This window comes from Atractosteus spatula, chromosome 14, assembly GCF_055471065.1.
Source record: "Atractosteus spatula isolate fAtrSpa1 chromosome 14, fAtrSpa1.hap1, whole genome shotgun sequence".
Classification (NCBI taxonomy): Eukaryota; Metazoa; Chordata; class Actinopteri; order Semionotiformes; family Lepisosteidae; genus Atractosteus; species Atractosteus spatula.
Window position 1 is genome coordinate 19380960 of NC_142719.1, and position 14822 is coordinate 19395781.

The 14822-nt window shown below is 43.4% G+C and overlaps 2 protein-coding genes across 9 annotated transcripts in view; one reads left to right on the plus strand and one right to left on the minus strand.

Moving 5' to 3' along the window:
• The window catches only part of pnpla6 (patatin-like phospholipase domain containing 6), a 53091-nt gene extending 39426 nt beyond the window's left edge, over positions 1–13665 (minus strand). For 7 of the 8 annotated variants that reach the window (XM_088932138.1, XM_088932137.1, XM_088932136.1 and 4 more), the window contains exons 1-2: positions 13602–13665; positions 6373–6454 (exon numbers count right to left, since the gene is read on the minus strand). In XM_088932138.1, the coding sequence (XP_088788264.1) occupies positions 6373–6414 (42 nt within the window). In that variant the 5' untranslated portion in view covers positions 6415–6454; positions 13602–13665. Of the gene's footprint in view, positions 1–6372; positions 6455–11489; positions 11568–13601 lie in introns of those variants that run through there. The other variant, XM_088932131.1, reaches the window with a different exon arrangement.
• The window catches only part of LOC148820867 (CD209 antigen-like protein C), a 90781-nt gene that overhangs the window by 58463 nt on the left and 17496 nt on the right, over positions 1–14822 (plus strand). The gene's annotated exons all lie outside the window — the stretch shown is intronic.

Genomic DNA, 14822 nt, shown 5'->3' on the forward strand with positions numbered 1-14822 from the left:
TTTTATTAGGACAGGGACAACCGCTCCCAAAGGCTGCCGGAAGCGTGAATGAGCTGATACTCTCCACTGGAGGAGGCGGAGACGCGCCCCCTCCCACTCCCTCAGTCTATCTGATTGAGCGGAAGGGTTCCTGCCTGGATGAGGTCAGCCAATCCCAAGCGAGTGCTGACTCCACACCTGAAGTCACAGAGCAGGCAGTAAAACAGAGAGGAAAAGCAGGAAGCTTTTACCTCAAGGCTGCCATGGGAGATGTCTTACCCAGTGAGACACTGATTGACACTGAGGTTGAAAGGTGTTTGATGTCACACGGCAAGCTCAAACGGGTAGAAAAAGAAAAGGGCATGCGACTCAGAGTGGAACCTTTGGTGGATCACCAGAAAGGCAAAGTGTGGAAACAGGTCAAGGCTCCTAAGCCTTCTGTACAGAAGGAAAGGGGGGCCAAGAGGCAGACTGTGCTCACACAGTGCCCACCGAACACAGAAGCCCATGTGGAGATTCCTTCTGTTCCCTCTGGACAAGAAATAAAAATATTATCTTGTTTCCCAGAAATACAGGGAAGTTGTGTCCCGGCCGAGGTCCCAACAGCCTCCCTGCCACAGGAGCGGTGCTCCGAGCAGCCGCCTGATCCACCAGGTAAAGCACACCCCTTTTACATCCCTAAAGAGGAGCAGATCTCCCCACCTGGCGATGAAAAGGAGCTTTCCCTGTGCACCCTGGCACCCAAGAGGGGTCAGGACCACCACCCTGCAGTGGTGGAAGGGATCCAGATGGCAGGAGAGCAGGTTGGTGATGTAGCCCTCGCCCTTAGCCCTGAGAGGTCCTCTATCAGTGAGGATCTGCTTGAGCAGCTGTCACGGGGCCACCGCCAAGTGCCCCTGGTGCAACATTCACAGGTTAGACAGGAGGTCCAGCTGGACGCTGAGACTACTGCGCTGTGGACACACCTGATCCCAGATGCCGATTCCCTCTGCTGTGACCCAGGGAACCTGCAGTCAGGTAACATTATTTCTCACAACTACCAGGTAGTGAGTGAGACTGACCTGATTGTTCCTGCCTCAACGGCAGGGTTGCCAACACACCCAGTCCCCCAGAAGGGACAGGGAATGAAAGCCGAGCCGGTTTTCTTACAGCCACCAGCTCAGTCTGTCAGTCTGAGTCTGACCAACAGTGGTTCAGCCAGACTGGAGCTGGATGGTCAAGCCACCCGCCTGTTAGTGCAGAACATCGCAAAGAGGGGTGTCAGAATCCCCGCCTGCACTGACATGGGCCTGGTGGGTGATAGCGAGTTCAAAGACAGTGAACTAGCTATCCCAGTGCTGGGGCAGCTCCCTGAACCCCTAGCGAGGGAAGGGGGGAGCGAGCAGGTGTCCTACACCCACGCCCAGCAAACGATTGTAAACATGCCGATAGAGGGATTCCTCAATCAGGAGGGGTGCAGGGTGGACCTGAACAGTGAGAATGGGGTAACAATCCCGGATCATTCAGGTGCTCCAGATGACCACTCAGCCGAGGGTCAGGCATGCTCCACCACTGCACCACCCCCAGCGGGGTTCCTAGAGCACAGGCATGAACAAATCGAAAAAGCAGATGCCCTGGAAATGGAGGAGCAGCATCAGCCGCTGTGTCAGATCTCCCCAGATTTCCAGGATGTTGGTGCCCAGGATGCCACATGGCATACTGAGAAAGACACCATGTACACGCTGTGCCAGCTTAGAAAGGCAACAGTCACTCAGAAGGAGATGACTGGGATCAGCCACCCTAAAAGACTTTTGGGAGGACTGATTGCTGCCACCACTGTTGTGCATTTGCTCTTTTTGGTAGGTTTGTTTGTTACTGGCACTCTCACCCTGACTGCCCCAAGAAGGCAGGTGAAGGAGATGCCAGAGGGTAGTGACAGACTGTATCAACAGCAGCAAAAGCTGGAAAGCCTAGGGAAAACCCTACAGGCAACTTCCTATGCAACAGAGGTGAACCTTATTCCCCAACCAGTGGACATGATTGTTGGTGTTATACAGTGGGTTTATGCTTGTGTGCAACAGGCCAGAATGTTGACACAAGACCTGTTAAGGGAGTTTAGTGCCACTGTAGCCAGTCTAGCCATGGCACAAATCCCAACCCACTTGATTCCACTCTTCTCAGTAGAGGAGTGTGTGACATTAACCCCATCGCTCATAGCTCACCCAGAAGGCAATCCAAGATTGAATTCGGTTCCAAATCTTGAGATGGGTATGGCTACCAAAGTTATCCATTGGCTGTGTCTAAACGATTCACCAATGAAGGGTGTAAAGCTACTAACGAGTAGAGGGAGGTTAATGAACCCCATGAAGAGCAGGTGGGAAGTAAATGGCTGGTCAGCACACCACATTTAACTGTCACTATGACTTGTGACAGGCATGATACAGCTACCACAATGCAGCTACCGAATCAATCAGTTTTTCTGCAAGTTCCCGAGGAGGCCATAGTACAGCTCGGTGACTTAACACTGTACTGTCTAGAACCAGACATAAGACCAAACTTGAGGTCGTGGATGCCTTCAGGTGCCACACTATTGAATTAGATAGAAATCCAAGAAACAGTAAGCCCTGAAGAGGTACAGGTAGTTAGTTTGCTTTAATGGAACAAACCTCCAAACCACCCTAGCAGATACCCAACACAGGTGTTGTGGTTTATTGGGGGGCTGGGAACAGGAACTGTTGTTATTGTAACACTACTGCCGGGTAGCTGGATCATGACTGGGTGTACTCTGAATGCTGTACTCTCACATCAAGATGTACTCTGGGTAGCATGAATGAGTCAAAGGTAGCATGTCAAAAGAAAGGAAGTTACTTCTTCCCAAATATCTGCCTACAGAGGTATCAGATACTGACAGTGAACTTCCCGATATGTAATGCCTAGACTGAGATGATGTCTCCTACCGTGTTTATACATACTCCAGATGTTGTTCATAATGTTTGCATCCAATGCTGGTTCCGGTATGAATTCTCGAGGAGTAATGTGGACATTTAAGGTTAATGTTCTAATGACAAGGGACATCACTTAACTCTGTTTTGTTTTGAAGGCAACAACGCCTCAGGACCTCGTGACCTTCAAAAAGGGGGGATATGTAGCGGCAATGCTTGTTAATAAGACAGAATTAAGTGTTGCTGGGCTTTCCCAAATGAGGCCCCATCTCTCTGGTGCAGCCACAGAGAAGCTATTCATGCAGGCTGATTTAAAGATGTTTTCTTTTGATAAGGGACAGCTCCCAAAGGGGGATGCACTTAGCTAAGCCTGGCTATCATGATCAATGGTCATCCATTGGCGCCTATCTGTCTAGGGAGTGCCAGATGGACATCTGGACTGCATTCCTAGGTGTCAGGAGTAAGTGACTCATATCTCACCTTGATCAACCAATCAGGGACTGGTAGGGCCGAGTAACCCACGTGGGACTCTGATGCCCATGGAACTTTCAGCCAATGAACAAGCTGAAGTTCCTCCAGGTAAAAACAGGCAACACAGAGAGCCTGTAGTGAGACTTCTGTGGACTTTTCTAAAGGGAATTCAAAGGAGAATTCCAGGGCAGGACAGCCCAGGAGCAGAAGGCTCCCAAGGGCAGGACATTCTCGCAGCGCGCCTCCTGACCATCCTGAGACTCAGCCCGGACAACCACGGAACGGCCAGTGTGTCCGAGTGCCAGAACTTTCCTTTGTTCTAAGAGTCTAGAGCGGAGGTTGCCAGAGAGTAACCAGAGGATCCACCCGAGGTTAGCATCAGCAGCAAGCCTCGTGAACAGGTCGGAACTGTGGACAGCTGAATCACTATTCAGAACTAGCGCTTCAGCAGGAACGAACCGGTCCTCTTCCTGACTTGCTGGGACCCACAGTCATCCTTTCTCCTGTGCACAAACTTTGCTAGTTAAAGCCAACACTAACTAGTCGGTCAGTGAGCATCAGCAGCGCACCGTCGCAAGCCGCACAGCACAGCCTGGCATGGAGCCAGAGAGCGCGGATTGGACAGCAACAGCCTGCAACTGTTTCAGAGAGCCCGCAGGAGATCTGAATCCCCAGAGATTGGATGAGTATTCAACTTCAATGCATTACAGCTCGAGAATTCAATTGTTATCCCAACCAGTTGGTATCAATTTAATTCCTAAGACTTATGTACTTGTTTTGAGTATCTAATGTAGAAGTTGTAACCAAGTTCAATTACGAAACGGTCTAAATGAATGATATACTGAACGTATGTCCTCTTGATATGTGTAACTCTTCGTAACTGATTGAATATATACCTTTTGTATTCTGATAACCCTCACGATAAGATCTGTTAGGTTTACATGCATATTCTATGTATTAATAAATGTATCCTCGTGTATTAGTACCTGTGTGTGTGCGTTGTTTGAGTTATATCGTATGGTTGGATTCTAAAGCCATCAAAAGAATCAATTTTGTGATTTACTGCTACAATTAATAATTGTCCCAGTAAATGCCCAAACCCTACAGAACTGGTGCCTTCAGAGAGCACACTACACTAGTAACCTGAGATCTTGCGCAGTTCCATCTGATCACAGATTGAGTGCGGCACCCCATTCAGCAGCATAACAGCGATGCAAATAGTCACACACAAACCACATAACCGCAAAACTAATTACTTCTCTCCAGCAGTCAACAGGGAGTGTTCAGCAAATTTCATTTTTTTAGCTTCATTAGTACTTTCAGTTCCTTCTTTAATGGAAAGTAAAAACATCTAGACTGCAATGTTTACACCTGGACACTGATGGCTGTGTTTTGGTACACAGTGCACATATTTCGATTTATTGACTAACATAGGCCTGTTCATGTTTTGACATAAAACACCTTCAGTGTGAAAGATGCAACTGTATGTGTTAAATGCAAGATAGTAGGTACTGTAGGTTAAAGGAAAGACTAACTTCTGTGGATTAAGCTGCTTGTACAATGTGTGGATGGACCCAGGATTCAACCCAACAGCACTATGCACTGTGAGAGCAGTAGGTTAAGACCATATGGAGACTTGTCTGAGCTATATTACCCACAAACCTGTGGAGAATGACCTGCCATCCCAGTTAACAGACTGATTAGTGTACCGCAATTGGTCAGTACCGCAACTGACCGTTAAAAACCAGGAAACAGAGGTTTCCAGTGTCAGAAAACAGATCCTCTGTTACGCAAGCAGCACCCGAGGAAGATAGGGGATGAAGCAAACTGACTGATGGAAGGAGTGACTGCTGGAACTTTCGTGGTTTATATCCCATGAGTTTTGAGAGTCTCAGAGTCTCAGAAAGCGGCTTTATTTTGGAGTCCGTATAACACTTTGCTGCCTGACTTAACTCATAGAGATGGCCACAAAGATGTCTAGTTAGAAACACAAAAGAAGCTTAGGCTTTTGTTTGAATGTTCTGAAAATTTGCTTCATGCTGTAAGGAAAAGACCTTTCCTAAATTTTACTTTCTCTTTATTTAATGGCAGATTTGTGCAACTGTTTTACCTGGGCCCACTGTACCTATCAACATTCCTGTTTATGACAGAATGCTCCAGAATGTGATACAAGCGCTGCCCACTCCCAGGGCTGCCCTGCCTAAGCAAGCAGCTGAAAAGTTCACTATGCCAAAAGGCCAGCTCCTCCCCACAAGGGGCTTGAATGACTGACAACACCACAGCTGTCTCACCTGGATAACTTTCTGCACCCTTAAAGGGGAAATGCAACTCTTTTTTCATTTTATGGGGTTAGAAAGATTCAGCATTGATGAGTGCACTTCAAACTGCAATAAAAATACACTAAATGTACAGTAAATTTGAGGTTTTACAAATTACATCACAAAATAGATTAAATTTCCAGATATGTGTAGTTCCATGTTGTGCGATTCAGAACGAGGCAACAAAACTTCTGGTGACATGAGGCGGCTCTATGACATTGAAAACAAGCAGGCTTGTGAACACCTCTCCTTTAATCCAATAGAAATATTGCTTTTGATTCTCAGAGTTCTGTCAGCAAATACTACTTACTTGTTAACTGCATGCAGATCACATCAGAATTTTTTTGTGATGAAATGTCTGCTGAACAATTTGTATTTATTTGCTCACACATCACCTTACTCATTACAGTGACTAGTGAGCAGGAAGGGCCATTTCGCATCACAATTCTCGTGAATTCTCAACAACATGGTGACTATACAGTACTTGCACAAAGTCCAAGGTTTTGTGCTTAATTTAAAATTTGTATTTTTCTATAACATCAATTTATTTTGTTACCGAGATTTAATAACATGTCTGCAGTTCCCCTTTAAGGTGTTTCTTTCACGTGGGCACTAGAACACATATTTCTTCAGCTGCTCCTCCCTCCCACAGTGATTCACTGTGTCTTTCATCCAGCCCTTACGTCAGAGGAGTCAGTGTCTGGTTCAGAGTTGCTCTGTCCCATTCTACAGCGCCCTCTTCAGGAGGCCGGTCCATCAACAGCTCTGCAAAACAAACACCAGGAGGAAGTGACTCAGGACCTTGCTTGACTGTGCTGCATTTTGGCAAAAGTTTTGTAAACACGAATATACTAGATGGGAAAATAGACATAACAGGAAAAAGTTAAATACAGCTTAAGACTCAAAAGGTCTTTACTTCTGCTTTTCTGCCTTGTCTTGGTAGAATTTAAATATGTTTATGCCCTGGACGTGTACGTTTTTTTTTCCCCACCATCCTTTTCTCTGTTCATGCAAAACAATCTAATCTGCCAGGGGTGAATGCACTAATTGGGCTTTGATATATTCTGCTCAAAGCACGCAGCCATGGCCTTGAAGAGAAATTCAAAGATATAGCTGTTCATTCAATATCTTTCACTTTAATTTGTTTTCTTAGTTTCATGTTGTGGATGACGTTTCTTTACAGTCAGGACAACGACCTTGCCCTACAGGTTCGAAATTGTACAGCATTGTGCAAAAAAAGTGGCCTGGGAGGAAGGTGGTCAGTGTTGCACAACCCCAGGTGCTGAAGGTGTCAATGACAGGACTTGTGTATGTGATTCTGCATAGGGCCCTGCATTCCACAAAAGACCAAGATACAGGAGTGAAGGTTTTTCCGCCTTGTGTATCACTCCCTGACATCCCTAAATCAAGGCAGATCACTGCAATACAACAAGGTTCTGTTTGAATCCCGCAACCCAGTTTAAGAACTTGCTCAAGTCAGCTTTGCTTTGGTAAGGTTACTGGAACACTTATCGAGATTCCCATTCAGCAATTCAAACTCCAATAATGGACTGTTAACAGAAAAGCAAGAAATATAAAAGCAGGACATATAATAGCCCAGGGGAAAAACCACTTCAGCTGTTTCATTCCAACTGCACTTAAGCAATTACTGTCAAAGACCTCATCTTGCTCTGCAGAACTTACTCTGCTGGAATGTAATTTTGACCGGCAAATAAATCTGAATGAAGAAAAATACATTAAACAAATCACATAGGCCATGTACATGACCACATACATAGAGTCATATTGTTACTTTATTTAAAACACTTTTTTTGCTAATTCATTTAATTCACAGCATAAAAGTAGGTACACGATTGATGCAAGATATCTCTTTGAATGTACAGGTTTCTCCTAGAATGCAGCAGGAATGATTCTTAATTGAGGGAGGTTGGACAGGCAGTACCTGTAGCTCCAGAGAGTAGCGCAGTATCTTCCTGGATTCAGGGTTCTCGGGGGCTTTAAGATATGCTAACAAACCAGCCCAACGTCTGCACAGAAGGAGCTGAAACTCTCACCTGCTACGCAACGTATTGTGAAATAATGACTCTTGGCTGCGATAACACTCTTGTTCCTCTATTGCCGGTGCCCAGCAGGAAAACCCCCTCCCAACTTGGGTAGAGAAACAGTTTTGATAAGAAGCCAATAAAAGGAGAGGCAAGATACAAGATACAGGAACGCTGCCCTTCTCTTCAAATGATTAACGATAAGAAACAGCTAGTTTCTAGTTGAGGCTCATCAGCTGGCATGAGGAGACTTGCAGCACTGCTGTTCAATGGCTGTTCCTCTCCCCTCTCCCTGCTATGCCTGGCTTTGGGACACATTCTGGGCTCCACTCTATATGTGCTGGATCCTGCTTTTTTGTATTGTGCAAGCATGGAATTTCACCCTTCAATTCCCGGCCTGTTTCTTTCAGTGTGCTCACTTTCAACATTTAGATTTTTGTTCACCAACGTGAACATCCTCATCTATGAATGTTGAGCAAATTATGGATTTGTTTAACTCGATCTGAATATCTGCTTTCTTGGGCTGTCCGGAGGCTAGGGGTTGATAATCAGCTGTTCTTTTTCTGTAATAATTCTAAAATCTGAGATGCACGGTAGCATTGTAGTTAGCTTTGCTGCCTCACAGCACTGAAGTCTTAGGTTCCATCTGAATCTGGGATGCTATCTGTGTGGAGTTTGTATGTTCTTCCTGCATCTGTGTGAGTTTCCTCCAGGTGCTCCAGTTTCCTCCCACAGTTCAAAGACATGCTGGTAGTTAACTGGTAACAGAGGAAAAACTGGCCCTGGTGTGAGAGTGTGTGTGTATTTGTATGATCTATGATGGACTGGCACCCCGTCCAGGGTGTACCCTGCGCTGTGCCCGTTGCTTGCCAGCATAAGCTCCAGCTGCCCCACGACCCTGAATAGCAGTTAGAAAATGGACAGATGGATAGAATTCTAAAATTCATGCAGCCTCTATTTGTTTCATCCCGTCACCATGGGACAGACATACAGTGGATATAAAAGTCTACACACCCTTATTGAAATTGCAGGTTTTTGTGATGTAAAGCCAGAAATCAAGATAAGTCATGTCAGACATTTTCCCCATCTTTAATGTGACCTTGCAACCACCAAAATGCAAGAGAACTGTACTGTACTGTATCTTTTCAGCCCTTGAAAAAGGGAGGGGGTATTTTTTATTTTTTCTTTATCCCATGTACTGTAGCTTACACTAATGTTTTCCAGATAAATGACTGGTCTCACAGTACCCTTCACAGAGCCAGCTGTGTGACACTGTCGGGGTATCTAAGATTTGTCTGAGTCAAATGTTGTCAAGGAGGGATTCGGAAACAGAAAACTTTAGAAAATGCTGTGAAAGGGGAAAGTGGTAACTAAACCACATTGAGTAAACTCCCATCTGAATGGGAAAGCCCATCTTTGTAGTTTCATTTTAAAATAAAAAAACTACATGACAACAATGTTGCGATTCGGTTTCAGGCTTAATGTTTCATTTTAAACTGAACATGGATTCAACGAAACACTGAAGGCAGCACTCCAGGGTTTTCTCACAATAGATATTATTCCAGAAGTTTCCAGAGATGAGAGGGACACTAACTGTTAAGCAACTATTGTACTGTGAACCTGTGTTGAACTGGGCACATTAACCTGATGACTTCTCCATACAAGTCATCACTAATCCTACCTCTTGATATAAAATATATAAAAATCTAGTTAGTCATCTCAGCTCCTTACACAGTACCCAATTCTTCTTGTGAAGTGACAGACAAACACAAATCAATTAATATCTCTCAGACAGAGTCAATCAAGAGGGTCGAACCAATTGGACATTTTATTGCCTTGATCTTGGGAGTAAAAAGCAACTTTAACTATTCGAAACTTCTTGCTCATATAAAAATAAAAATGTTCAGGTGATTGGTTTATTCCAAGCTGAAAAGAAAAGAAAGCTTACACCCGAAGAAGGCTCCACAGCCAAATCGTTGTGTTTTCTTTCTTCACTTTTCAGCATGGAATAAACCTATTACTTGTTCCTTCATGTTCAAGTGATTGTTAACATAAATGTAGCATTTTACTTTATATTAAGACAGCTAACACAATTATCCTTTGTGCCCAGGCTAACTAAATAAAATATGGAAAATGACAAATGGAAACATTAATATAACCATTATTCTGTACATAGAGATGACAGGCTGCAAGGGAAATAACAGTAGTCATTTTATTTCATTTGTACTTGTAGTGCTTTTATGATACAAATTATGAAATTTATTAAACTTATCCTAAAATTGTAGTGATGTTCCAACCACCATAAAACGTTCCAATTTCAAAGGTTTCTTTAAGTATTAGTTTCACCAGAGGGAGTTAAATATTAGGTTTTACTAACCCTTTTAAGGACAAGAATTTCACTTCTCACCCTTTTTCAAAAGCACATTACATGCTCAAGCCTTGACTCCACACTGTAATTACTTTAGCCAGAACCTGAACTAGGGCTCCATTGTTTACTACAACAATACAGTCCATGTTTAACCGTAAGAGAATGGCTGGGGCAAAAGCACACTCTACAAAACTGTCCATTCTCCTGAAAAGGTCAATGCTTATATGAATTATCTGTTTTTTTTTTGGTCACAGCGCAAGTTCTATGCCTTTGTTTGTGTTCTGTATTATTCCTATCAGCTATTTTACCTCTGCATAGATTATTAATTGGTATGCTAATTCAGCATTACAGTAAAAAAGTTTCTGACAAAGTCTCAAAGATGTCTCAGAGGAAAAGTACAGGGAAAGAAATAGAGGGTTGCACAAACAGCCGAGGCCCATTAATTTACTTCCCCATGTCATTTCCTGTCTCTCATTCCTTGAGGTTATTCTCCCTAGCGGTTTTTGCTGAATAAGATCTTTATTTACATAAAACAACTCACACAGATCAATTACAAGACTTGCAGCAAAGATTCTCCTACAGATAATGCAGTGCTCAAGCATGCATTGAGAAAGATATATTACTGTATAAACTCTGTTAAACTGTGACAAAATACCTAGCACAAAAGGAGAAGAGATGAACACCCTCAGCATCTAGAACCGCCTTCCTGAGCATCGCACAAGACATCTGACACAGACAATTAGTAAGCTGACGCATATTATACGGACAGAACTAGCAGATAAATTGGCTACTTTCTGGGGTGCTCATTTTTCACAAACTATGCATAAAGAAGGCAGCCTCTTTAGAGTCATGTTGCACATTTAGAGATACATGCCCTGTCTCAAATGCTGCATCATCTTTCCTCTCAGAATAACAAACCTACATCTCATATTAATAACCTCCAAGTTACTTTTCTCTATGACATCCCAGTGATGCAAAAACTCTTTTTCACCCTGTATCACCCTGCTGACTTACACAGCTGTGCCAAAGTGTGTGTTAGAAAGTGCTTCTAATATGGAACACATTGGCCATTCTGCCATTCTGCAAAGGCAAATGAAGCCCAACAAAAGTCCATTTATATCAGAGTCGGTTTATTGAGCAAATAAAGCATGCAAATCACAGAGTGCAGTCCATTCTCCTTTTGACACGCACCTGTGCAGTATCTGAAAAACCAAAAACACTCCAGGCACATTAATCCCTATTTGACAATGACAAGCACGACTTGGGTCAGATACAGTACAAGCAACTGGGCCAAGCAACAGGCACAAGGCAGGATACAGCCAAGACAGGATGTCAGTCCATCACAGACACTCACACCAGGGTCATTTTTCCCAGAAGCCAATTAACCTACCAGTATGTCTTTGTGTTTGTGTTGGTTTCCTCTGGGTGCTCTGGTTTCCTCCTATAGTCCAAACAAAATACAAACTCCACGCAGATAAAACCCCAGGTCCAGAAAGAAACCCAGGTCCCCAGCACTGCAAGGCAGCAATGCTAACCACTGCCCCGCCATCCTGTCCTCAGATATGAAAATAAAAACATTAAGTAACGTCGACAACCAAGAGGGTGTTACACAGCCTGTCTGCACTGACACTAGAAGTACAGAAGGTTGATCCTAAGACCACAGAACTAACCACTTCCTGGCACAGTGCTACACTACCAAACACTGGGCTGGCAGTGTGTTTTCAGGATGCTCAACTAGCAAAGACATGTAAACCAAATGGCCCAGGAAACCCAGTCTAAGTCTGGGTCATTGTTACTAGGCAACAGCGACCAGGATCCCCTACATTTAGGAGAACACCGCTGAGGACAAGGTTTGGATACCTTGAGGTGACGTCACCAGCTGTCAAAAGAGGAGCATAGATAGATAGATACTTTATTGATCCCGTGAGGGAAATTGCAGTGCAACAGCAGCTTAACACACACACAACACAGCCACAGTGTAACGAATTATATAATAATAGTACAATACATACAATACAATACAAGAGTTACTCACAGTCCGGACGCACAAGAACAAACTAGAACAGAACAGTACACAGAAAATCGTATCACACTCATATCACACATATGAATATAAATATAGATGTAGTAAGTATAGATTCTGGTGGATCACAAACTGAAAAACACAAATAGCCGAGTCTGAACTGTCTTAGAAATTGATTTTTTTAAAAGACACCGACGTGTGTTCTATTACTCTAAACAAGCCCAGGAATTTCTTAAAAGTCCGAGCTTGACACGGTTTTAACGACTCTTACCAACTGGAGCGCTAACTCCCCTGATGAGCACTATGCATTATACACTTCGAATAGTACTGCCATTCTTGCACACCGAACAACTCAGAGAAGTAGCCAACTTTCCCAGGGTTTTCTTCTTTCTTTGCCGATCTGGCTCAGGGAAATTCAATCCTACAGATGTGTAGTCAGAATATAAGTCTGCCCGCTACGCAAGAGATGGAAAAGGCCATCAAATCCACCTCCCTTCTAAAAATTCACAACCCTACCATGGTAGGTTTTCAGCTGGCGTTGCTGAAAAAAGAGTGCTCGGCCGGTTCACAACATCGTCCCCGGCAATTTGCCATCTCTTAAAACACCGTCACTCTCTCTTCTGATCAAAGCAGAGTATTTCATGTGTACAGCTAATTTCTCTTGGGATCACGCCTGAAATGATCCCAATCATTTGTCAACGCCACTCTAAAAGAGGCCGCTTATACGCAGACCTGGGCACAATAAATATGCACAATTTTAGAAATGTAAGTCGCACTACGCATCGATCAGTCGTCATTCAAACAAGGACGAGTAACTACAGTTTCAGTGACGGACGAAAACAGACCTTAAATTAACTGGTGGGTTTAAGCATTTTGACGTACTGTAGGCTGCAAAGCAAGTTATAGGTGTCAGAAATACCCCGATCAACCCCACACCAACTAAAGAAACCAAAGGCTGCAGCTCTTCGCAACGTAATGACGATACGAAGTCCACTTCTCGGGTAACACGGCCCAGATTGCAATATCCTCAAGTTAGGACACTATGTTTATCATGATCTTACATCATCAACAGACCGAGATAACCGTGAGTTTTTTTTACAAAAGGTACTAAACTAGACAGGTGTGTTTAGGTGGTGAGTAAAATGTTCCACCTCTCCACAATGCAGTAATCAGATAAAAAAAAGAGGACTGTTTTTTTTCCAACCGAATATGCAATCCGCCCGGTGCCTTTTGATTTAGCCTGTGATTTCAGTGTGTCAGCGAGACGTGATGCTACTGCGCTGTTTAACCGCAAAGCAGGAGCCGTAGCCGCCGACACATCACCGCAAAGCATCTGACACAGACTACAAGGGCACGATCTCTGGAAACCACCCACAGCCGGCCCGTTACCGGCCCTATCGAGAAGTTAACATCCAGGAAACAAAAAATAAACGTATGCAATGACCATAGCTTTGTAAATTACGACTTTATAACTCTCACCTTAATTTTGCTGGGCGGCCTCTCCTGTCAAACAGCACCACCAACGCCGGAAGCCCCAGCCTCGAAGCAGCCTGGTTTGAATAAGCCACCAGGTGAACCAATCGTAAAAGCCGGATTCCCGGGGTGGGCCCAATGCCATGTAGGCTAGCAGCCAATGGAAATGAAGGTTGGGCCTGCTTCTGAGATACAGCGCCGCTAGAGGAAGGGACGCCGCAGACGGGTGACGGTTTTAGGAATGATTGACAGAAAAGTCAACCAATAGAAAGAGCTTGATTCTGCGTCGCCGCTCCTTTACCGTATATTTGCTATAATATTCCGTTTATTGCCAATTTACTTTGGGGGGGTTAGGGGTTAGTGCGCTTGATGTTTAAAAATACGGGGGACAGTTCTGCACGTTTTTACAACAGCATAGTGATGCCGGCACGTTTGTATTTAATGTGATTACAATGAAACAGAGATAAGGTTATTTAAAACTTAGTTTTAATTAGTTCTGCGATTCGAGGTAATTTATCATACAATCACATTCTAAGGCCTATTAACCAGAGGACGTGATGGTTCCTGTACGTGAACACAAGAAAAAGTAGGCATCTCTGTTGATACTGTGCGCAACATAAATATTAATTTAATTAGTTTGATTCAATTTTTAACACGTTGTAATTTGTAAATGTCTGTAGAACCCAGAGACTCTCTGCTTAACTATAATAGAATTAGTTTATGGGTAACAGTAAATTACATTAATCCCCCTGGTTCTACTGTATTTGTTTCTTATCATTGTTCCTTTATCAATGCAAACGAATTTGGTCAAGTTGCTGTTGCTTTCTGAGGCCAAACTTCCTTATATTTTTAGATGAAGTGTGAAATGAGAGGAAACCATTTATTCTAGGCCAACTTTCCGGTAAGAAAATCTGAAATTAAAAACATTTAAATTCCTGTCTGCTGGCATAATCATATTTCTGGAACAACTCGAAAATAATTATTTTATCACTGTCGGTTCAGAATTGAATACTTAAAAAAAACTTTATTTTAGATTTCAGTTTTTAAGAATGATACAGTACAAGAGGCTATATTCTGAAATAGTCTACTGACTTTGAATATGAAGATGCTCTGATATCCTTTTGAAATTAAAACAATGATAAAGGTAAATACAGTTAAAAATAAAATGGAAAATAATGTAAGTTAATTGCTTTGGATAACAATTAAGGTGGTACATTTAATGTTGAA